Below are 22,561 nucleotides of genomic sequence, written 5' to 3' on the forward strand. Positions count from 1 at the left end.
TTCCCGGTGCTGTGCCTGAGGGGGATCCCGGTGGATCCAGGGATGCTCCATGCTCTGCGTGCCGGGGTCGGGAAGGGTTTCCTGCCGGGTTAGAGCAGCCCCTTGAGGCGGATGGCGAAGGGGAACCGGCATCCTCCAACTTCCCGCTTGGGTCTGGCCTTACCCGGTGCTCCCAAAGCTCTGCTCCCACTGGAATGTTACGAGCGAGACCATTCCCAATGGAAACCCCCCCATCTGCTTCCTCCTTCTTCCCTTGGGAAGCCGCAGCATTCACAGTGCCCGAGCACAAACAAGGGAACCCCCCCCCCCCCATTCCAGCGCTGAGGAATGCGGGGCAGAGCCGGGAGCTGCTCCCATCCCTTCCCTCCTGGCTCCCGGTCTCCAGCGGCGTGCCCGGGAGCGCCGCCGCGCTGCTGACTCACTCCCAGCCTCCTCGCTGCGAGGATCCCGGCTTCCTGCATTCGCCCCTTTGGAAATGGAGGAGCCGGGAGGGGGGGGGAAGAGATCCCAGATCCCGACGCCGCTTCCGCCCTTGCAGGAGGAGCGAGCGGACCCTTCCCGCACGGACACCCCGCGGCACTCCCAGCCAAGCGGGGGCCATGAGCAGCCGAGGCGCCGCCAGGCCGAACGGGCAGTCCCAAGCTGGGAAGATCTGTCAGTTCAAACTGGTGCTGCTGGGGGAGTCGGCCGTGGGCAAGTCCAGCCTGGTGCTGCGCTTCGTCAAGGGCCAGTTCCACGAGTACCAGGAGAGCACCATCGGAGGTGAGGCGGGAGCCTGAGCCCCTGCGCCCAGCTCTGGTGGGGTTTGGGATGCTGGGGATGCTGTGGTTGGGTTTGGGATGCTGGGGATGCTGTGGTTGGGTTTGGGATGCAGGGGATGCTGTGGTGGGGTTTGGGATGCTGGGGATGCTGTGGTGGGGTTTGGGATGCTGGGGATGCTGTGGTTGGGTTGTGGATGCAGGGGATGCTCTGGTTGGGTTTAGGATGCTGTGGTTGGGTTGAGGATGCTGTGATTGGGTTGAGGATGCAGGGGATCCCTGGTTGGGTTTGAGATGCTGGGGATGCTCTGGTGGGGTTTGGGATGCAGGGGATGCTCTGGTTGGGTTTGGGATGCTGGGGATGCTGTGGTTGGGTTTAGGATGCTGTGAATGCTGTGGTTGGGTTGTGGATGCAGGGGATGCTGTGGTTGGGTTTGGGATCCTGTGGATGCTGTGGTTGGGTTGTGGATGCAGGGGATACTGTGGTTGGGTTTGGGATGCTGGGGATGCTGTGGTTGTGTTGAGGATGCTGGGGATTCTCTGGTGGGGTTGGGATACAGGGGGAGTTGTGGTGGGGTTTGGGATGCATGGGATGCTCTGATGGGGTTTGGGATGCAGGGGGACTTGTGGTGGGGTTTGGGATATATGGGATGCTCTGATGGGGTTTGGGATGCAGGGGGATAACGGCACTAACGCTGTTACCCGTCGGGACAGCGGCATTCCTCACACAGTCCGTCTGCCTGGATGACACAACGGTCAAGTTTGAGATCTGGGATACAGCGGGGCAGGAGCGGTACCACAGCCTGGCCCCCATGTACTACCGGGGGGCCCAGGCCGCCATCGTGGTCTATGACATCACCAACCAGGTAGGGACCCCCATCCAGGAGCTTTGGGGGGGCTGCTTCCACAATGGGGGTCCCTCTGAGCCCCCCCCCCTTGCGGTGCAGCCCTGGGATGAGCCCTGGATCCCCCCCTTTGCTCCTAGGAAACCTTTGCACGGGCCAAGACATGGGTGAAGGAGCTGCAGCGCCAGGCGAGCCCCAGCATCGTCATCGCCCTGGCCGGCAACAAAGCCGACCTGGCCAGCAAGCGCATGGTGGAGTACGAGGTGAGGGGGGTGCTGGGTGCCACCACCCATCCTCACTGGGTGCTGCTGGAGCCTCACGGGTGCCATGGGTGCCTTGCAGGAGGCTCAGGCGTATGCAGATGACAACAGCCTCTTGTTCATGGAGACGTCGGCCAAGACGGCGATGAACGTCAATGACCTCTTCCTGGCCATCGGTGAGCGGTGGGGAGCCGGAGGGATGCAGGAATGAGGGGATGGGAAGGGGGGGGTGATGCTGGAGGGATGCAGGAATGAGGGGATGGGAAGGGGGGGGTGATGCTGGAGGGATGCAGGAATGAGGGGATGGGAAGGGGGGGATGATGCTGGAGGGATGCAGGAATGAGGGGATGGGAAGGGGGGGTGATGCTGGAGGGATGCAGGAATGGGGATGGGAAGGGGGGAATATGCTGGAGGGATGCAGGAATGAGGGGATGGGAAGGGGGGGTGATGCTGGAGGGATGCAGGAATGAGGGGATGGGAAGGGGGGGTGATGCTGGAGGGATGCAGGAATGAGGGGATGGGAAGGGGGGGATGATGCTGAGCTGGGCTGGTCCAGCCTGGAGAGGGCTCCTTAAAGCAGGGAACTGGGAGAGGGGCTTTGGATGGAGGGGTAGGACGAGGGGAATGGCTTTAACCTGCCAGAGGGGAGATGGAGGTGGGATCTGAGGAAGTTCTGCCCTGTGCCCTCACATGGGACATGGAATGGGTTGAGTGGGGAAGGTTTGGATTCCCCATCCCTGTTCAAGGGCAGGTTGGATGGGGCTTGAAGCACCCTGCTCTAGTGGGAAGTGTCCCTGCCCATGGCAGGGGCTGGAACTGAATGAGCTTTAAGGTCGCTTCCATCCCAACCCATTCCATGACTTCCAACCCAACCCATTCCATGACTTCCAACCCAACCCATTCCATGATTTCCAACCCATTCCATGATTCCCAACCCATTCCATGACTTCCAACCCATTCCATTCCATGATTCCCAACCCATTCCATGATTTCCAACCCAACCCATTCCATGATTCCCAACCCAACCCATTCCATGATTCCCAACCCATTCCATGATTCCCACCCCATTCCACAGTCCTGACACATCGGGCTCCCACTCCTGCATCCCCTGCGTGTGTCCCCCCTCTTTGCCGCTCACTGGGAGCCCATCCCCGTGGTCTCCAACCCCCTCCCCCCGGCTCCATCACCTCCTCTTCCTCCTTCCCCTTCCAGCCAAGAAGCTGCCAAAGAGCGATCCCCAGAGCACGAGCGGGGCCGGGGGCCGGGGCCGCGGCGTGGACCTGCACGAGCAGAGCCAGCAGCACAGGAGCCAGTGTTGTAGCAACTGAGGCCGGGCCGAGCCAGGACCCCCCTTCTCCATCCACACCCCCCCGGCCCCATCACCACCATCACCATCACCACCATCACCACCACCAGGCCCCGCCGTGCCCCTCACCGCACTTTGTGCCGCTTCCACCGCCGCTGCTCCCGGGAGCTCCATTGGCTGCGGATCGGACTCGGGATGGGAATCCGGACTCTTCCTCACTTTGTATCATAGGCGCCCGCAGCGACGCGAGCTCCCGCCGGCTCCCTCCTCCCGGAGCTTTGAGCTGCGGGGATTTCCGCGGGGTCTCTCATGGATTTCTGTTGGATTTTCCTTATTTTTATTATTCCCCCCCCTCCATCCCCATCCCTTTTCTCCTCTTCCTCCTCTGTGCTCCATGGGGAGGGAGGGAAGCTGCAGCGCCCTCGCTTCCTCCTATGGGTGGCCTTGATTCCCGGCTCTGGCCGGAGGATGGGAACGCCGCGGTGATGGGGCCATGAGGAGCCCCCCCCCCCCCCAAGCCCCGGCTCTCCCCACGGTTCCTCCCCAGCCAGTGCCGGCGTCTCCGGTTTGCACTTTAGTCACGGAAACGGCCCCTTCGGATGCACCTTGGTGGGGTTTGGGTTCCCTTTGGGCCCCCCCCATACTCAGAGCCCCCAGGGTTTGGTTTCCCCTGGAGCCATTCCCAGCTGCAGGAACCCTGCAGAGCATTGGGATGCTCCCAGGTCCCAGCAGCCAAAAGGGCCCCACTGAGACACCCCAATGGGGGATACCCCAATGGGGCTCACCCCAGGGGCCAGCTCCTGCTTTCCCTATGGGCTCAGGCTGCACACGGCATGGGGGGGGCCCACCCTACCCATGGCTGTGGGGCAGAGGGACCTGTCTCGTATGAAGCCCCCTATTGCAGGGGCAGATCCCCCCTCCCCTTCCCCAGCCCCTCAAATCAGGGCTTGGTGTTGAACCGGGGCTGGGGTCCCTATTTCTGCCCCCTCTTTCCCCCCCATGTCCTGGTTTGGGGTCACGCTGCAGCTCCCCCCCCTCCCCCTTTTCCTGGTCATTCTTATTATAATTATAATGATTTTGGCTTCGAGGGAGCGGCTCCATCGCGGTTCAATAACAACCCTGAGACCCGAGCTCGGCCCCTCCTTTCCCCACACGCCGTCCATGGACGTAAAACCCAACCAACGGGAGCCAACGGGGCTCGACCCACCCCGCCTCTGTGTGCCCAGGGCGGGATGCGGGGCTCCGCCGCCTGCCGCCACCGGTCCTGCCCCGATAACGCTTATCGCGGAGCCCAGCGGGGCGGCGGCTCCGGTCAACAACGGCCCGGACCCCCGGTGCCCACCGGGAGGTGCCGCGGCGCCTTTAAGTGCGTTGCCCCTTTAAGCCGCGCTGCTGTTGCCCTTTTAAGCGCGCCCCCCCACACCAGTGGGACCCCCGGAGGGGGCTTGGCCACGCCCATCCCACCCCGAAGGGCGTGGCTTCAGCGGAGGCCACGCCCACCTCGCATCTCTCTTAAAGGGGCAGCGCTGCGCAGGACGTCGCGCAACTGAAAGCGCAACGCAGGTTCGCGGCGGGGCCGGGACGGGCACCGGGGGGGGCACCGGAGCGAAGGGGAGGGAGGAGGGGGCGATGCCCTGCGCGGGTCCCCGCTGCCCGCTCCCCTCGGGGCCGGTTCCCGGTCGAGCGGTGCCCGGTGCCCGCCCCAGCCGCTTTCTCCCGTGCAGGTCCCGCTGCGATGCTGCTGCTCCGCGCTGCCGCTATCGCCGCCGGGCACAGGTAGGACCCGCTCCGTCCGGATCCCCCCCGTTGTCCCCTCGGTGCCCCCTTTCCCCGTTGCCGGTCCCAGCCCCGTTCTTCCCCCCCCCCACCTTCTCCCGCAGGTTCCCGCTGCCCCGCCGCGGCTTCTCCCGCTTCACCCCCGGTAACCCGGCCGCGGGGGGCCGGCGGGGGGCGGCCACGGTGCTGGCGGCGCTGCTGGGCCTCGGAGCTGCGCTGGCCTATGGGGAGCGGCGGCGGAGGGTGAGTACCGCGGGGGCACCGGGGCGGGAGGGGGGGGCACCGCCGGGACGGGGGCACTGATGGGGTCCCGCAGGTCGCGCAGGCGGCGCAGGCCCCCCCGAGCCGCCGGTACCCCCGGTACACGCGGGAGGAGGTGGGGAGGCACCGCTCCCCCCAGGACCGCGTCTGGGTCACGCACGGCACCGACGTCTTCGATGTCACCGACTTCGTGGAGCTGCACCCCGGAGGGGCCGAGAAGCTGCTGCTGGCGGCCGGGGGCGCCCTGGAGCCCTTCTGGGCCCTTTACGCCGTCCACAACCAACCCCACGTCCTGGAGCTGCTGCGGGAGTTCAAGGTGGGGGAGCTCAGCCCCGACGAGGCCCCCCCGGACCCCGGCGCCGCTCAGGACCCGTTCGCCGGGGACCCCCCTCGGCACCCGGGGCTGCGCATCAGCAGCCGGAAGCCGTTCAACGCCGAGACCCCCGCGGAGCTCTTGACCGAGCGCTTCCTGACCCCCAACGAGCTCTTCTTCACCCGGAACCACCTCCCGGTGCCGGCCGTGGACCCGGCCTCGTACCGGCTGCGCGTGGAGGGCCCCGAGGGCCGGGTCCTGGCGCTGTCGCTGTCGGAGCTGCGGAGCCGCTTCCCCAAGCACGAGGTGACGGCGACGCTGCAGTGCGCCGGGAACCGGCGCTCCGAGATGAGCCGCGTGCGCCCCGTCAAGGGCCTGCCCTGGGACATCGGCGCCATCGGCACCGCGCGCTGGGCGGGAGCGCGGCTCCGGGATGTGCTGCTCCAGGCCGGCTTCGGCGAGGAGCGCGCCGGCGAGTGGCACGTGTGCTTCGAGGGGCTGGATGCCGACCCCGGCGGGGCTCCCTACGGGGCCTCCATCCCCTACGGCCGCGCCATCAGCGCCGGCGCCGACGTCCTGCTCGCCTACGAGATGAACGGCGAGGAGCTGCCCCGCGACCACGGCTTCCCCGTGCGCGTCGTGGTGCCCGGCGTGGTGGGCGCCCGCAGCGTCAAGTGGTTGGCGCGGGTGGCGGTGAGCGCGGCCGAGAGCCCCAGCCACTGGCAGCAGAACGACTACAAGGGCTTCTCGCCCTGCGTGGACTGGGACTCGGTAGATTACAGCGCGGCGCCCGCCATCCAGGAGCTGCCGGTGCAATCGGCCATCACCCAGCCCCGGCCCGGCGCGGCGGTGCCGCCGGGGGAGCTGACGGTGAAGGGGTACGCGTGGAGCGGCGGCGGGCGCGACGTGGTGCGGGTGGACGTGTCCCTGGACGGGGGCCGCAGCTGGCGCGTGGCGCGGTTAGAGGGCGAGCGCCAAGAGCTGGGCCGTGCCTGGGCTTGGAGGCTTTGGGAGCTGCGGGCACCGGTGGCGGCGGGCGCGGAGCTGGAGATCGTGTGCAAGGCTGTGGATGGGAGCTACAACGTCCAGCCCGACACCGTGGCGCCCATCTGGAACCTGCGCGGGGTCCTCAGCAACGCCTGGCACCGCGTCCGTGTCACCGTCACCCGCTGAGCCGCTGCCCCCCCCCCGCCCCGTGCCGCGGAGCGAAGGTCGCGGTGGTTTATGGCCCCCGACGTGTGAAAGTGGCGCCATAAAGATTGTGAAGCTTTTATGGACTCGGAGGTTCCGGGGGCAGAGCGGGGACAGGATGGGGTGGGATGGGGTCAGGGGGGTGGGATGGGATGGATGGGATACAGGGTGTGGGATGGGATCAGGTGGGATGGGGTGGGATACAGGGGGTGGGATGGGATCAGATGGGATGGGGTGGGATGGGGTGGGATGGAATGGGGTGGGACACAGGGGGTGGAATGGGATCAGGTGGGTGGGACGGGATACAGGGGGTGGGATGGGATCAGGTGGGTGGGATGGGATGGATGGGATACAGGGGGTGGGATGGGATCAGATGGGATGGGGTGGGACACGGGGTGGAATGGGATCAGGTGGGTGGGACGGGATACAGGGGGTGGGATGGGATCAGGTGGGTGGGATGGGATGGATGGGATGCAGGGGGTGGGATGGGATCAGATGGGATGGGGTCAGGTGGGATTGGATGGAATGGGGTGGGATACAGGGGGTGGGATGGGATCAGATAGGATGGGATGGGGTGGGATACAGGGGGTGGATCTGGGAGACACCCCCCCCCGCCCAGTGGTCCCACAGCAGAGGGACCCCTCTGTCCCCAGGTGACCTGGGTCTCACTGGGATCCTGTGTAAGCCACTGGTGCTACGGGACACTCACCCTGTGGGACCCCTGACCCTATGGGACCCTGTGACCCTATATAACACTGTCCCTATGGGACCCCAGTGACCCCATGTATCGCCCTGACCCTATGGGACCTGTAACCCCATGGAACCCTGTGACCCTGCATAACCCCCCTGACCCTACATAACCCCCATGACCTTATAGGACCCCCTGCTCCTGTACAGCTCCCTTACCCCATGACCCTATGGGACCCCCCAGGACCTATAGAACCCTGCAACCTCCCTATGATCGATCCCATGAGGGGCTCCCAGTACCTCTCGTTGTGCCGTGAGCCCGTCCCCGCCGGTATCGATTATCGCCTATCGGCTGTCTGCTATCGGCTATGGATTGCCGCTCCAGCCCGCGGGGCCCATCGATGCCCTCGGCTCTCCCCACTCCCCCCCTCCCCACTCGGCGCTCCCCTACCCTCCCCTGTTCACCGCTCGATTCATCGGCGCTCGACTGCTCCCCCCCCACCCCGTGTTAGCCCATGGCCGCCGCGTCCCCCCCCCGCTCCCGGCGGCCGCTCGACAGCGTCGGCGCTCGGCTGCGCGGCCTGGCTGCGGCGGGGGCCGGAAGTGGCTCGGGGCGGGCGGGCGGGAGGGCGGCGGGGGGGGGCCCGGGCCCTCCTCAGGTGGAGCCGCCGCCGCCGCCGCGCCCGTGACCCCCCCCCGCGGCCCGGGCGGAACCGGGGGGGCCCTGCCCCCACCCGCCGGTGAGAGCGGGGACGTTGGGGGGGGGTTGCGGGGGGTGTGACCGGGGGGGGGAGGGGGGCAGCTCCCAGTTGGGGGCGTCCATTGGGGTGGGGGGACGTGCGAGGCCGCTTTGGAGGGGGGGGGCTTTAAACTCCCCCCCTCTTCCCCCCCGTTAGGATGAATGGGCTCAACCAAGGGGGGGACATGGGGGGGGAGCGGGATCCCATTGGAATTCCATGTTCCATGGCTGTGGATAGGATTGGGTCGTGTCCTGCCCCCCCCCCCCCCGCTATGGGATATGGGGGGGTCAGGGAATGGTTCCTTGGGAATAGGGGGAGCTGCTTCCCAGTGCTTCCCGCTCGGGCGGGCTCCGGGAAGGGTTTTCCCAGCGCTGGATCCTCCTGGATGCGTTCCCGGCGTTGGCTCCTTGGGATCGCATTCCCGGCGCTCGGAGCCGCTGTCCCCGGTGCGCTGGGCTGAAGCCGGGAACTTGGCTCCTGGTTGCTCCATGCGGGATCGCGTTCCCATGGGATGAGGGGGATGCGATGGGAAGATGCTGCCCTGATCCATCCGGATCCTGGATGCGTCCGGCTGGGATTCATCCCGGCTTCTGCTCCCACGGACTTGAGGAAGCTCGGGATCGGGCGCTGCTCCCAATGGGAATCGCGGGATCTGCGCTGATCCATTCAGATGCCCCAGGAGGATCCATTCCAGAGCTGGGGAGCGGCGAGGATCCAGTGCCTCTATCCCGGGTTCCGTGCATCCTGGAACGGGCAGGAGCAGGAGCTCCCCTCCTATGGACACAACGGAGCGAAGATCCCTGCATTGATTTGGGATCCAAATCCCTGCCTTTTCCAGCAGCTGCCTTCCAAAGGGGGGGTATCCATGCATCCAGCGCTGTTCCATTCGGGAGCAGTGAATGGTGCTCAGGAATCCCAGTCCCGCTTTGCTGCCTGATCCGCACCCTCGCTCAGCCCCTCGTCCCTTTCTGGAAAGGTTGGGAATTACATCGGGAATTGCCGTTGGATTTGCCCAGTTCCCAGGGTGAGGCAGCCGGGATGGGGCTGTGCTGTGGGATACGGATCCCTTGGATAACCGGAGCACCCTGCGCTTGGGAGCCGGGAATGGTCCCTCCTCGGCCGCGCCGTCGCATCCCATCCCCATCCCCATCCCTTTGGAAGGGCCCCGCGCTGGCTCCTGCGCCATTCCCAACATTGGGAGCAGCCGCCTCATTCCTCAGAGGTGGAAAAAGCCTCTTCCCGTCGGAAAAGCCTGGAGCTGGGATGAAGCCACTTTCCAGCCCTGACCAATCCTTCCCCTGCGGGAGGCTCCAAGCGCCCATCCCGAGCTCCGGCTCATCCCGCTTTGCTTCCAGCCGGATCCAGGCCTCGGGGCAGAGGGACAGGAGTTTGGGAGCAGGGAGAATTCCCATCTCCCGCCTGCGGCCTCTCCCTGCTCGAAGGACGTTCCCAAGTCGCATCCCACCGGGATACTGGGATGGAGCTTTCTTCATCTGGGCTAATTCTGAGGCCTTTGATTTCTTTTCCATAGGGAAAAGGCCTCATTTCAGGCACTCCCTTTGCTCTACTTCCAGCGCCGCATTCCCAGTGGGATGATGGCTCCGGAAAGCTGGGAAGAGCAGCCCGAGACAGGGATGTGCTCCTGGAAGATGGGGTTTGGCCCTGCTCCGGGGCTGCTCCATAGGGATCAGTGAGGGGCTGCTTTGGTTCCAGCCTCAGTTACTTCATCCCATGAAGTTCCTGGTGGGAAAGGGAACTCTGGAATGCTCCCTTTCCTTCTGATGGCAGGGAAGGGAAGGGAATGGTGCTGCTGTTCCAGGATGCAGCTCCTGAATCCTGGTTCGATTCCCTCAGTGCCTGGGATATGGGGAACCTTCTGGTTGTGGATTGGGAGCGGGTCGAGGGCTCTGCATCCCGGTGTCTGCATCCCAGTGCCTGCATCCCGGTGCCTGTATCCCGGTGCCTGTATCCCGATGTCTCCATCTCTTGCGGCTCCGGATCCTGTTGGTTTTCCCTTCCCAAATCCTCACTGGTTTTTAGGTGTTCTCCTGTGTTCCCAACCCCTCAAGTGCTCCTTGATTCCTGCTTGGAAAACGGGGCTGGTTTGGGATTGAAGCCAAACAAAAGCCTTATCCCGGGGGGAGCTGGGCCCATTCCCCTTTCCCGGTGGTGATTCCCTGTGTCCCGGAGGGCAGGAGATGACCGTGCTCTGCTTTCCCTTCCAGCCAAACCCCTTCAAGATGGACATCGAAGACTGCAATGGGCGATCCTACATCTCTGGTAGGTGTCATGCTGGCTCCTTGGGGATCCTGATGGATTTGGGATGCTCAGGCTCATCCGTTGGGATTAAGCCATCCTGTGGCTGCTGCCATTGAGGGGGTCCCAACCTCACTGTGTCCGTGGTGGAATCAGAGCCCTGGCACGCGTTGGGATGGAGGGATCTTAAAGCTCATCCAATTCCAGAGGCAGGGACAGGGACAACAGGGATGGAGCATCCAGACCTTCTCCATTGACCCCATTCCATGTCCCACCACCCTCACAGGGAGGATTCCTCCTCCAATCCCATCCCAGTCTCCCCTCTGGCAGCTTGAAGCCATTCCCTTTGTCCTGCCCCTCCATCCCGTATCCAAAGCCCCTTCCCAGGTTTCCTATCCCCTTGGAAGCTGCTCCAAGGCCCCCCTTGTGGTGTTGGGGGGTCGTTGGGAGCTCACCCATGGATCTTGGAAGAGCAGGAGATGGATGCATGGATGCATGGATGGAGCTTCCCTGGGTACCAGCCTGCTGGCATCAGTCACAGCCCCGGTGTCCATAGGGAACTATGGGACACTGATAGGGATGAAGCTTATCTGGTGTCCTGCAGGAACCCGGCCCCGGTGCTTTGGTGGGATTTGTTCTTATCTCTGCGCTGGGAAACACCTTGGGATAAGAGTGGGATTCGAGTGAATCCAGCTCAGCAGGGAGGAAGCTCCCTATGGAAGTGCATTGGATCCAATGGGATGAGCGCAGGCAGCCTGGGAGCCCCTTATCACCCTGGTAAAGCTCCTCCTTCCCCCAAGGATCCCCTCTGATCCCAGAGGATCCCAATGTCCCTGATCCTGCTCCATGCAGCTGGGCCTGAATCCCTTTTGGGATCCAGCTTCCCAGGGAGGGAAGGGAATGGTTAAAGGATGGGAGAGGGAAGAGTTGCAGGAGTTTTCCTTATGGAACGTGGGGATCGGAGCCTGGTGCTGCCTGGGATCGGGGCAGGAATGCGGGGATCAGCTCCTCCATAGGGTAAGGATTGGGGCCTGGCAATGGGGCCCTGAGGATGCACAGAGCAGAGCTGCTGGGGTAACTGGGCTAGAGCCGGGGTTCCCTGTGGTAATTGCGGAGCACAGGAATCGTGACCCAGGATTTCCTGGGATCTCCAGTGTGAAACTGGGGGCTCCCAGCACTGGGATGGGCTTCGGCTCCCACCTTCCCGGGTATCCCAGTGTCTGATCCCGATCCCGGCTGAGGGGGTCCTGCCTGGGGTCTATGGGAGCAGGGGAGCTCTTCCCTGTTCCGGGAAGGACCAGCTCTTGGTGCTGAGATTGGGGCTCCTATGGGATAAGGGGGCTCCTTTGGGATGTGAGGATGAAGCTGGCTCGCCGAGGAGCTGAAAGCAGGGCAGCAGAAAGGGATCAAGGAGAAATGAACTCGGTTTTCCTCCTTCCTGAGGCTCCTTTCTCCGGCACCTGGGAATGGGCAGGAGCTGGGAATGGGCAGGAGCTGGGAATGGGCAGGAGCTGGGAATGGGATGTGGAGCACGTTCTCCCTGCCCTCAGCATCACTGGGGTTTGTTAGTGAGCCCTGGGTCCAGGTTTGGTCCTGCTGTGGGGTGGGAGCTGCCACTGGGGTCAGTCCTTACATGTGTGGTATTCCATATGGATACACATCCCTGTATCCCAGACGGGGCTCAGTGTGAGCTGCTTTTCCTCCACTGTCCCTATCCCACTGCCAAAGGATTGGATCCCAGTGAGTGGGGTGACACTGGGGATGCTGCTCCTCTCCCTCCACACATCCCATCCTCATTCCCACCGGCATTCCAGGTTGTTGAGCATCCAATCCCCCTTTTCCCATCGGCATTCCCTGCTGGTGGCCACAGCAGCCCTGGTACCCTCTCCCTTGCTGATGGTGGGGTTGGAGCAGCTGCATCCTTCCCGGTGTCCAGCATCCTTCCCGGTGCCCAGCATCCTTCCCGGTGCACAGCATCCCCGGTGCCCAGCATCCTTCCCGGTGCCCAGCATCCTTCCCAGTGCACAGCATCCCCGGTGCGCAGCATCCTTCCCGGTGCGCAGCATCCTTCCCAGTGCACAGCATCCCCGGTGCGCAGCATCCTTCCCGGTGCCCAGCATCCTTCCCGGTGCCCAGCATCCTTCCCGGTGCCCAGCATCCTTCCCAGCACACAGCATCCCCAGTGCCCAGCATCCTTCCCGGTGCATTCCCGCTCCGCTGCCTGGAACCTGACGCTGTTTTCCCCCTGGCTTCCAGGGATCTGCTCCTCCTGGAAGGTGAGCGGCTGCGTGCGCCCTGCCAGCAGCTCCGACCTGCACCCGCAGCCGGGGCTCCAGCGCTGCTTCCAAGGGGTTGGCTGCGAGAGCGCTCCGGGCTACCTCCAGCAAGGTACCAGGAGCGGGATCCAATGGGATGCAGGGATGCGGGGGAGCTTGGAATGACTTGGAGCTGGGAGGATGAGGAGGGGATGCGCTGGGCATCATGTGCTCCAGGCTGAGCTATAGGGGATGCCCATGGAGGGGAGCACGATGTGGGGCACTCCCACCCCATGCAGCAGCGCTTTGGGGTTGGGGCTCAAGATGTGCCCCCCAACCCATAGAGTAACATGGGGGCTTGGTTCTTCCATGAGCCCCATAACCTGTCCGTGAGCTCAAGCATGGGAAGGGTCCCCATCAATCCCAGTGTGATCCCAAGAGAATTGGACACCTCTTCCCAATGGAGCGATGGGGTCCCATTGAGAAGATGCTGCTGTGGGGCGCTGAGGGCTCAATGGGGTTATGGGGTGTTGGGATCCCATTGAGAAGATGCTGCTGTGGGGCGCTGAGGGCTCAATGGGGTTATGGGGTGCTGGGATGCCATTGAGAAGATGCTGCTGTGGGGCACTGAGGGCTCAATGGGGTGGATTTGGGTTCCCGGAGCCATAGGGGTCTGCTTGGGAATTCTCACTTTGTTATAGGCAAAGGGACTTGGGCAGAGCGCGGGGTCAGGATGCCCCTGGCAAACGTGGGTTCCAGCAGCCCCATCCCCAAGGAACGTCTGGGGCCTCACTGCTGTCTCCCTCTTCCCAAAGGCAGTGGGGATTCCTCCCTGGAGAAGGAGTTCAGCTCGGCCATCGTGGGGCCCCCCATGAGCACCCCCAACAGCCAGCACTCGTCCCCCAGCCGCTCGCTCAGTGGTGAGTCCCAGCCCCCCTCCCATGGCATTCCCACCGGGATAAACCCCTTGGCATGGGGATGCTGCGGGCCCATGGGCATCAATGGCACCGGGGCTGGGGGGGGTTGATGCAGGCACCAGCCCTGCTCTGGTTTCCTCCCTCCTGCTTCCGGAGCGAGAGGCTTTTCCATAGGGATAAAAGAGCCCCAACCATTCCCTACTGGAAGCGAGCCCCCTTCTCGCCCCACTTTTACTCCTTGCCCTCTCCAAGCACTCAGGAGCTGAGCTCTGGGCTTGCTGGGAGCCGGAGCACACGGCCCAGGATGATGATGCCCTGCAGCACTGGGGATGCTGGGGATGCTCCCATGGGATTTAACTGGTGCCGTGCCCAGCAGGGGCAAGCAGCGGGACCACACAACAGGGCTGGGGCTCCCCTCTGTACCCTGGGGTAAAGCATCCCAAGGGAACGGGAGAAGAGACCCCCCCCTCCTTAACCCAGTGAACATCACCCCATTGAGCAAGGAGCTTCCCGCTGGATGCTCCCATGGGATCACGGTGGCTCCGGTCCCATCCCGCTCCCACCCACAGGAATGCTTCAGCCTCCAGCCAAGGGCTCAGCCAAGAGGCTCTGAGTGCCAGGGCCGGGTCCCGTTGCTGGGAGCCTCCTAGGGAAGGCATCTGCGTGCCCCGGGATGCAGGAAGGGCAGGCCCGGAGCCAGGGGATTCCTGGGCTCCTCACCCGGCAATGAAGCCCCTGCAGGGGGGGGTGAACCCCTTCCGTGCTGCTGCTCCTCGCTAACCCCCCCCCTGCTCCATTGGAAGCACAGGAGCTTCCCTCAGCATTCCCAACGCTGGGAGCCCCTTGCTGCCGCCGCCTGCAGTGCTCCCACCTCCTCCGAGCCTCCCGGGAAGCATCAATCCCGATGGGAACAGCTCAGCCCCCCCCATCCCCACCAAGCTTCTGAAGGCCGGGATAATGCCGGGGTTTTCCAGTGTTGGAGCTCTCCCAGAGAGCCGGAAGAGCCCCAGGAATGGAGCCCCAGCAGGGCTGGAAGCGGCTCCTTTGGGACGGGAAGTGCAGTTCCTCCGGTGCCCACCGTGCTCCGAAGGGATCGGGAAGAGCCTCCTGCTTCCAATGGGAGAAACAAGGATGGGAGCTGTGAAGAGCCTGAACCTCCCCCATGCGGGTGCCCTGGATCCCACTGGACTCCAGCATCATCCTCCTCTGGCCTGCACGGACCAGGAGGAGCCGCTCCCCATCCCGGGAGCATCCCCAAGGCATTCCCTGGCAATGGCTTCAAGCAGGAAGCTTCCCACTTGGATCGTTTAAAGGCTGAGGAGGTCCCAGCACCGCTTCTCCCTCCATAGGAATCCCTCTCCTCCCACCTCTGCCTTCTCATTGGTCCCTGCATCCACTTCCCTCATCCCACAGGAGCTTCCTTGGGATTCCTGGTACCCCGAGGCTCCCATCCCTTCCCTGTGGTTCCTGGAGCAATGGAGATGGGATCACAGAGACCTGCGGGAGGCTCTTGGAGCCTTCCCTGCTCCACAGGGTGGAAATCCGGAGCCTTGGCTCCCGAGTGCCTTTGAACCCAGGGGAACGCAGGGCTCTTCCCACAGGGATGCGCAACCACTCCCTGACCTGGTGTGCTCCAGGCGAGCCCGAATCCCAACCCGCATCCCAGCGGTCCCTTTAGGACTTAGGATGGAGAAGATGCTCAATGCTCGAGGCCACCCCCACGGCACCGAGGGCTCCATCCTCACATCCCATCCCTTGTGCCTCCCGCAGCCAGCTCCATCAAGGTGGAGATGTACAGCGACGAGGAGGGCAGCCGCCTGCTGGCCCCCGACGAGCGGATGCTGGACAAGGACGACAGCGTCATCGTGGAGGATTCCCTCTCGGAGCCCTTGGGCTACTGCGACGGCCCCGGCCAGGAGCCCCATTCCCCCGGTGGCATCCGCTTGCCCAATGGCAAGTTGAAGTGTGACATCTGCGGCATGGTCTGCATCGGCCCCAACGTGCTCATGGTGCACAAGCGCAGCCACACGGGTGAGTGGGGCTCGGGGGGTGCCTGAGGGATGCTCGGGGTACCTGGGTGATGCTGATGGTGCCTGGATGGTGCTGGTGGTACCTGGGTGATGCTGAATGTTCCTTGGGGATGCTGGTGGTACCTTGGGGATGCTGGTGGTACTTGGATGATGCTGGTGGTACCTGGGTGATGCTGGTGGTACTTGGATGATGCTGGTGGTACCTGGGTGGTGCTGGTGGTACTTGGATGATGCTGGTGGTACCTGGGTGATGCTGGTGGTACCTGGGTGATGCTGGTGGTACTTGGATGATGCTGGTGGTACCTGGATGATGCTGATGGTTCCTTGGGGATGCTGGTGGTACCTGGATGATGCTGGTGGTACCTGCGTGATGCTGGTGGTACTTGGATGATGCTGGTGGTACCTGCGTGATGCTGGTGGTACCTGGGTGATGCTGGTGGTACCTGGATGATGCTGATGGTTCCTTGGGGATGCTGGTGGTACCTGCATGATGCTGGTGGTACCTGGATGATGCTGGTGGTACCTTGGGGATGCTGGTGGTACCTTGGGGATGCTGGTGGTACCTGTGTGATGCTGAATGTTCCTTGGGGATGCTGGTGATATGTGGGTGATGGTTGGTGGTTACCCGGGTGATGGTTGGCAGCACCCCAGGAGATGAGGGTGTCACGGATGAGGTGGTGGTGATGGGAGAAGGTCCATGGAAGTGTGTGTAGATGGGGTTTCCTCATCACCGTCCAACCCCCAGCACCAGGTCCCAGCCTCCCCAGCTTGGGGGTCACATCATAGACCCCAAGAACGGGCTGGGAAGGAGCTTGGGCTCATCCAGATCCAACCCCTGCCATGGGCATGGATGCTTCACAGCAGACGGTGCTGCCCCAGTGCCCTTGGCCTCAGGCTCCCCCTCTGTGCTGCTGGCGCTGGGGATGCTGCTGATCCCTGCGGATGGGCACAGCTTCCCAGCAGGAATCTGACCCCTCTGGCTCCTGTTTTCCAGGGGAAAGACCCTTCCATTGCAACCAGTGCGGAGCCTCCTTCACCCAGAAGGGGAACCTCCTGCGCCACATCAAGCTGCACTCCGGGGAGAAGCCCTTCAAGTGCCCCTTCTGCAACTACGCCTGTCGGAGGCGGGATGCGCTCAGCGGGCACCTCCGGACGCACTCCGGTGGGTACCGGGATGGGGATAGCACGGAACCAGGGCCCAAACGCCAGGGATGCAGAGGCAAGGTCCCAGCCAAGAGCAGCTGCCCCTGTGCTGGGGTTGGTGCCTGGTTTATGGGCTCCGTGTTCCCGGGGTTGGGGTAGCTCTGCCCTATAAAGATCAATGTTTAATAGGTTTTATGGGGAGCAGGGAGGTCCCACCCTTGGGTGCGCCCTGTCCCAGCCGGAGGGGTTCTGCTCCCTCTGGCTCCGACCTTGTCCTTGCTGGGATGGGACATTGGGAGCTGCTGTTTCCACCCCCTGGCTCCGGGATATGGGAGCTGATGGGGGCCTGGGGGGCACTGAAGTGAAGCCAGCTCCTGTTGGCAACCGCATCCCTTCATCCCCGCACCGCTCTGGGCCTCTCCCTGCTCATCCAGATGCTTGGGAACACGGGGATGATTCCACAAAGGAGGAATCCCAGCCCCTGAAGAGCCTCTTGGTGCCCAGGAGCCTGCTCCCCCCCTGCAGCCTGGCCTGGAAGTCCCCTTTGCCCTAAAGCCCCAGTTAGAGGATGCGATGCTCCGGGTGTCAGCCTCAATCTTCCCGCTTTGCTCTTCCTTTTGGGAGCTCCTCTCCTTCCCGCTCACACCTGAGGCTTCCCAGGGGAGGAACCCGGGAGCCAGGCCGGGAATGGGGCAATTCCCAAGGGGGGTTTGGGCTTAGCCACCGCTTCCCCCCTCGCTGAGCATCCGGAGCTGGGTCTCCCCCAATGCCCGGCATGGGAAGGGTCTCATGGAGCCCTTCATGGAGAGGCAGGGATGTGGGGCGCATCCTCCCAGCATCTCCCAGCACAAGGAGCTTTTCTGGGAGCTCGTTACTGGCTTTAATGGGGATTGCAGCGGGAAGAGGCTGGGTTAGGCCTGGCTCTGCCTTCCCTGCGCAGCCCCATGGGGAGCAGGAGCTTTCCTCTCGCAGGATGCGCTCACATCAAACAGGGCCGGGATCAGAGGGGCCCCATCCATGAGGAATCCATCCCGGAGCTGCCCCTCTTCACCTGCCCTTGGTTGGAAACGGCTTCTCCTGGGGGGATCCTTCCCATGGCTCCTGGTTTAGGGGGGGAGATCCTCAATGGATCTGGATGGGAGCTCCTGTGGGGTGATGGAGGGGCCGAATCCATCGGGAGCGAATTCCCAAAGGAAGGAATGAAAGGAAAAGGCACGGATCGCATGGCAAAGGATGGAGCCTCCCTTCCCATCGTAACCCCCATCTCTGCAAGCACAGACGGAGCCTCCACACCAGGACTGAGCCCTGAATCCCAAACCGGATCCCAAGGGAATAACTTCAGGGTATCCCCATGGCTTGGAAAACCATCCCAGATCCTAACACAGCCACTGGGGGAGCTCTGGGATGCACGGGCACAGGCTTTGGGCCGCTGCTTGCCTTAGGAGGAGCAGAACGGAGGCGTTGGGAGAGCTTGGAGCCTGGGGATTGGTGCGGATTCGGGAAGCGGTTGGATCTGGGAGTGAATTCCTGCTGGGAATCCTGCTTGGAGGCGGGTGGAGCAAAGGGATCCTCACTGCTCCGGGCCAGCGCCCTTCCCATCGGCTTCTCCGCATCGATTCCTAACCTGGATCCTGGATACCGGCATCAGCATCCGGAGCTGGGAATGGACAGGGCAGGGGCTGGGACGCCCAATTCACACCACGACCTGCAGGAAACCACCCCAAAACGGGGCCGGAAAAGAGCAAAACGGGCCCCTTGGAGCCTGCATCCCTGTATCCATGCCCTTTGCAACGGATGCCAAGCACCTTAAACCCCACTCTTCCATCAGTGTTAATGGGGTTGCACCTCTTCCGTCACCTGGCACTGGGGATTGGGCCGTATCCTGATGGATCCCAGTGCTCCAGCTGCACCCGCAGCCCTTCTCCCGCTGGCTCCTCCACCCCATTGCCTCCCTCCAGCCCTTCCCAGGTGCTTCCAACCCGGCTCTGCCTTTCTCCCTTGCAGTCTCCTCCCCTACGGTGGGCAAGCCCTACAAGTGCAACTACTGCGGGCGCAGCTACAAGCAGCAGAGCACGCTGGAGGAGCACAAGGAGCGGTGCCACAGCTACCTGCAGAGCCTGCACCCGGAGCCGCCGGCCCTGCCCAGCCAGGCAGGTCAGTGGGGGTACGGGGGGGGGGAGCACACAGGGATCGGCGTTCCCGATGGAACAGGGGGAGCCCCGGAGCTCCATCACGCACTGGGGCTCGGGAACGGCACCGAGCTCTGCAATGGGCACCCCGCTGCTTCCTGCCCGCGCCGGCAGCGGAATCCCAGAGCTTCCCGAATGGAAAACTCCCCCTTGAATGGGAACCCCCCCATACACAAACTTTGCTCCTTATCTGAGGGCACCGAGAGGCTTGGAAGCATCTTTTAGTGCCAGCAAGCAGCCCCCTTGGCTTGGCCATGCCGGAGCCTCCCTGCTCCTCACCCCCGTCCCCGTCCCCTTCCCAATCCCATTCCGGAGGCCGGCATCCCTATGGGATGGGCTGAGCGCCGCCAGGAATAACGGGAATGGGGCACTTGCATGCGTTGAAGCCGGCTCCTCTTCCCCAAAGCGGCAGGAGCGGGCGCAGCTCGAGGAAGAAGGGAGGAGCGGCCCCCCCGCGACCGAGGCACCCATGGGGTAAGCTCTGGGCCTGGAGCAGAGGAGCCTTTCCCCACGTCCATCCCGGCTGGCAGAGGGCAGGAGCAGCGGCTGCGGGGTCCAACACCCCCCCTTCACCTGGCTTTTCCCTTCTCGTTGCCAGGGGAGGAGATGAGGGAGCTGGAGATGGTGCCGGAGGCGCTGCTGCATCCCTCCTCCGAGCGGCCCAGCTTCATCGACCGCCTGGCCAGCAGCCTCACCAAGAGGAAACGCTCCACGCCGCAGAAGTTCGTGGGTAAGGGCATCCCCATTGGGTTCCCATTGGGATGAGGAGGGTCAAAGGGGGGTTTGTCCCTTGGGGTGTGTCCCTACCCCATAGCACCGCGGTGATGCTGGGGATGGAGAGCCCACAGCCCCCCCCCAACCCCGCTGTGACCCCGCTCTGCTTCCACAGGGGAGAAGCAGATGAGGTTCAGCCTCTCGGACCTCCCCTTCGACGTCAACCCCGGCTTCGAGAAGGACGTGGACATGGTCCCAGCCCATCACCCCCTGGACCCTGCCTACGGAGCCCCCTTATCCCTGCTGGGGGGGGGGGAGCACCTCCGCGGCCTCCGCCTGCCCCCCACAAACTGCATCTCGGAGGTGACCCCCGTCATCAGCTCCGTGTACACCCAGCTCCAGGCGCTGCCGCCCCGGCTCGAGCTGCCGGGGGGCCGGGAGGCGGCCGAGGGCCACGAGGACGTGGGCGCCGCGGTGCCGGTGCCGGTGCTGTACCGGGGCCGGGAGCACAGCGGCTCCCCCCCCAACGGCTGCGCCGACTCCAGCGACACCGAGAGCAACCACGAGGAGCGGAGCTCGCAGGGGCCCGCGGGGAGCAGCCGCCAGAGCCCAGCTTACGCCAAAGAGGACCCCAAGGTGCCGGAGGGGCCCCCGGCCGCCCGCTCCACCCCGAGCTCTGCCAAAGAAGCCCTGAGGGTGCTCAATGAGGATGGGGAGCAGCTCCGGGCCTTCAAGTGCGAGCACTGCCGCATCCTCTTCCTGGACCACGTCATGTTCACCATCCACATGGGCTGCCACGGCTTCAGAGACCCTTTCGAGTGCAACATCTGTGGCTACCACAGCCAGGACCGGTACGAGTTCTCCTCCCACATCGTGAGGGGCGAGCACAAAGTTGGTTAAACCCCCCCCCCCAATCCGTTATCCCCATCATCCCCGTTATCCCCATCCCTTGGCTCTCGCTCAGCCCCCCCCAACCCCAACCCTCGGGCATGGAACTGTTGTTGTTCTTTTTTAACTCCTTTGCACTGATTTTGGCTACAAAACAAACAAACAACGATGGAAAAAGAAAAAAATCACTCCCAAAACCACCCCAAACACCCCCGGGGGGGGGGGGATGGGAACCATTTGCCTTTTTATATTTAAATATTAATGGACTTTTTTGGGCCCCCCCCCCCAAAAAACACCTCCCTCCCATTGTTATTTATTGAGCTCTTGAGTTGCTCTTTTCTATCTCTTCCGCCCCTTTCAGAGCCGCATTCACTGGGGCTCTTCCTGACCCCGATCCCGATCCCGGCTCCAAGCCCTTTCCTTGGTCAAACCTCAGATTCGGTGCTAACCCCCCCCCCTATGGGACCCCCCCCAAACCTCCATCAGCTGTGACCCCCCCCCTCATTTAACCCGCTTTGGGGGGGTCGCTGCACCCTGAGCTTTAATGAGTCTATCCTGGGGGACCTGCTGCTGCCCCCCCCCACTTCCCGGTGCTGCCGGATTTACCCGGTGATTCCCAATGGGATTTGAAGCCCCCCCGCACCATCCCCATCCTTAGCCCTGCATTGGGGGGGGGGGGGGATGAGATCCCATATTGCCCCCCTTAAATGAAGGCAGGAAGATGGGATCTCCTCCTCCTCCTCCTCCCCCCCTCGCCATTCCCAAGGGATTGGGGGGGCTCTCCTGGTGCTCCAGGGTCACTCCTCTTTGGGGTACCAACACCCTCAGCATGGAGCTTTGGATCCTCAATCCTTTGGGATGGCTTTGGGGGGGGGCGGGGGTGCAGGCCCCCCTTTGGGGTCCCTTATCCAAAGGGGAAAGCAGCCGCGAACCAAAAATGAAGCGGGGGCCTCACCGATGCCGGTGCCCTCCCGCATCCCCCCCCCACTTTATATCCATACCCACCCCCTTGGGGGGGGGGTCCTGATCCCAAAGCCCCCCCCCCCAGGCCCAGGACGCATAAAAGCCCCCCCGGGGGCTCCTGAGGGTGAAACCAAAGCCTGTTCCTTTTGTACCAACGCAACCACCTCAATGCGGCGGCAACGGCTCCCGTTGCCCCTGTCCCCCCCCTTTTGCTATTAATTAATATTATTACTATTATTATTAGATATATATTTAACCCCCCCCTTTCTATATGGGGGGGGGATCACTGGGGCTCAGCCCCCCCCTTCCCACCCCCCCCAAAACCACCCCAAAAAGGGGCTTTTCCAACCCAAACCAAGCGCTGCACTTGGAGCACCTTTGGGTTGGTTCATTACTTGGGGGGGGGTGGTGGCAGGGGTGTTTTGTTCTTTTCCTTCCTTTTCCCTATGGAATTCCGTTCCCCATCCCGACCCTAGGAATTTTGTACACCTCCAGACGCTTTACTCTGTAAATGTCTATTTTTGAAGCAGACGGATGAAGAACAAACCCTGAGGAGGATGAGGATGAGGATGATGATGATGATGATGATGATGTGCAATACCCCGTGTGTCGTCCCCCCCACCCCTCCCTTTACATCCCATTGCTCCCTCCCTTGGGTTTCGGTTGTCTCTCGTTAATGGCTTTGCTGTTGGCTTGGCTTGGGAGGTTCCAGGCGCTTTTGGACCCCCCCCCCAGGAGCTTTTGTACCTGTAAGATATTGTAAGTACCTCTTTGTGTAACGAGATCTACTGTAAGTTTTGTACTGTAATGGCTGAAGGTCTGTTATAAATAAACCCGAGTAATTTAACGGACCCCCCCCTGCACCCCCAAAGCGATGGGGAGGGGACACAATGGGGACCACCCCCCCCCCGCTGCCCAAAGGTGATGGGAAGGGGAATGCTCCCCCTAGGGGTCATTGTGGGATGCACACCCCGAGGGTGATGATGGGGACAGGACGCGTTGAGCCCCCGTCCCCCAGGGGTAACTGGGGGACACATTGGGGACCCCCCCCAATGGACACATACACACA

The 22,561-nt window shown here is 63.2% G+C and overlaps 3 protein-coding genes across 7 annotated transcripts; all 3 read left to right on the forward strand.

The window, feature by feature from the left end:
- Positions 1-599: 599 nt before the first annotated feature.
- RAB5B (RAB5B, member RAS oncogene family) lies at positions 600-9,241 on the forward strand. 2 transcript variants are annotated; one of them, XM_061361815.1, is made up of 6 exons: positions 600-762; positions 1,473-1,624; positions 1,744-1,866; positions 1,946-2,039; positions 3,076-3,194; positions 9,232-9,241. In XM_061361815.1, exons 1-5 carry the CDS (start codon positions 600-602, stop codon positions 3,189-3,191), a joined length of 648 nt encoding a protein of 215 aa, XP_061217799.1. In that variant the 3' UTR covers positions 3,192-3,194; positions 9,232-9,241. The 2 variants fall into 2 exon arrangements, with proteins under 2 accessions (XP_061217799.1, XP_061217802.1); XM_061361818.1 differs by lacking the exon at positions 9,232-9,241 and having other exon boundaries at positions 3,076-3,235.
- Positions 4,707-6,790, forward strand: SUOX (sulfite oxidase). Of its 2 annotated transcripts, XM_061361812.1 has the most exons (4): positions 4,707-4,732; positions 4,894-4,945; positions 5,050-5,188; positions 5,262-6,790. In XM_061361812.1, the coding sequence occupies exons 2-4, from the start codon at positions 4,905-4,907 to the stop codon at positions 6,690-6,692; spliced, it is 1,611 nt and encodes a 536-aa protein (XP_061217796.1). In that variant the 5' UTR covers positions 4,707-4,732; positions 4,894-4,904; the 3' UTR covers positions 6,693-6,790. The 2 variants fall into 2 exon arrangements, with proteins under 2 accessions (XP_061217796.1, XP_061217795.1); XM_061361811.1 differs by having other exon boundaries at positions 4,729-4,945.
- On the forward strand, positions 8,016-22,067 carry IKZF4 (IKAROS family zinc finger 4). 3 transcript variants are annotated; one of them, XM_061361810.1, is made up of 10 exons: positions 8,016-8,137; positions 10,363-10,417; positions 12,650-12,781; positions 13,464-13,568; positions 15,336-15,596; positions 16,590-16,757; positions 18,743-18,892; positions 19,526-19,657; positions 19,817-20,492; positions 21,988-22,067. In XM_061361810.1, the coding sequence occupies exons 2-10, from the start codon at positions 10,378-10,380 to the stop codon at positions 22,001-22,003; spliced, it is 1,680 nt and encodes a 559-aa protein (XP_061217794.1). In that variant the 5' UTR covers positions 8,016-8,137; positions 10,363-10,377; the 3' UTR covers positions 22,004-22,067. The 3 variants fall into 3 exon arrangements, with proteins under 3 accessions (XP_061217794.1, XP_061217793.1, XP_061217792.1); XM_061361809.1 differs by having other exon boundaries at positions 22,020-22,067; XM_061361808.1 differs by lacking the exon at positions 21,988-22,067 and having other exon boundaries at positions 19,817-20,607.
- Positions 22,068-22,561: the final 494 nt, after the last annotated feature.

This window comes from Neopsephotus bourkii, unplaced genomic scaffold (genome assembly GCF_033783945.1).
Source record: "Neopsephotus bourkii isolate Nb327-2 ecotype Australia unplaced genomic scaffold, CSIRO-AGI_Nbou_v1 NB_1063, whole genome shotgun sequence".
Classification (NCBI taxonomy): domain Eukaryota; kingdom Metazoa; phylum Chordata; class Aves; order Psittaciformes; family Psittacidae; genus Neopsephotus; species Neopsephotus bourkii.

Excerpts from the sequence above, each read along its gene's own strand:
- RAB5B (XM_061361815.1), top strand. The coding sequence starts at position 600 with ATGAGCAGCCGAGGCGCCGCCAGGCCGAACGGGCAGTCCCAAGCTGGG. Across the intron at positions 1,867-1,945 it reads AGCGCATGGTGGAGTACGAG|GAGGCTCAGGCGTATGCAGA; the intron begins GTGAGGGGGGTG and ends GGTGCCTTGCAG. Across the intron at positions 2,040-3,075 it reads TGACCTCTTCCTGGCCATCG|CCAAGAAGCTGCCAAAGAGC; the intron begins GTGAGCGGTGGG and ends TTCCCCTTCCAG.
- SUOX (XM_061361812.1), top strand. The coding sequence starts at position 4,905 with ATGCTGCTGCTCCGCGCTGCCGCTATCGCCGCCGGGCACAG. Across the intron at positions 4,946-5,049 it reads GCTATCGCCGCCGGGCACAG|GTTCCCGCTGCCCCGCCGCG; the intron begins GTAGGACCCGCT and ends CTTCTCCCGCAG. Across the intron at positions 5,189-5,261 it reads ATGGGGAGCGGCGGCGGAGG|GTCGCGCAGGCGGCGCAGGC; the intron begins GTGAGTACCGCG and ends GGGGTCCCGCAG.
- IKZF4 (XM_061361808.1), top strand. The coding sequence starts at position 10,378 with ATGGACATCGAAGACTGCAATGGGCGATCCTACATCTCTG. Across the intron at positions 10,418-12,649 it reads TGGGCGATCCTACATCTCTG|GGATCTGCTCCTCCTGGAAG; the intron begins GTAGGTGTCATG and ends CCTGGCTTCCAG. Across the intron at positions 19,658-19,816 it reads CACGCCGCAGAAGTTCGTGG|GGGAGAAGCAGATGAGGTTC; the intron begins GTAAGGGCATCC and ends CTGCTTCCACAG.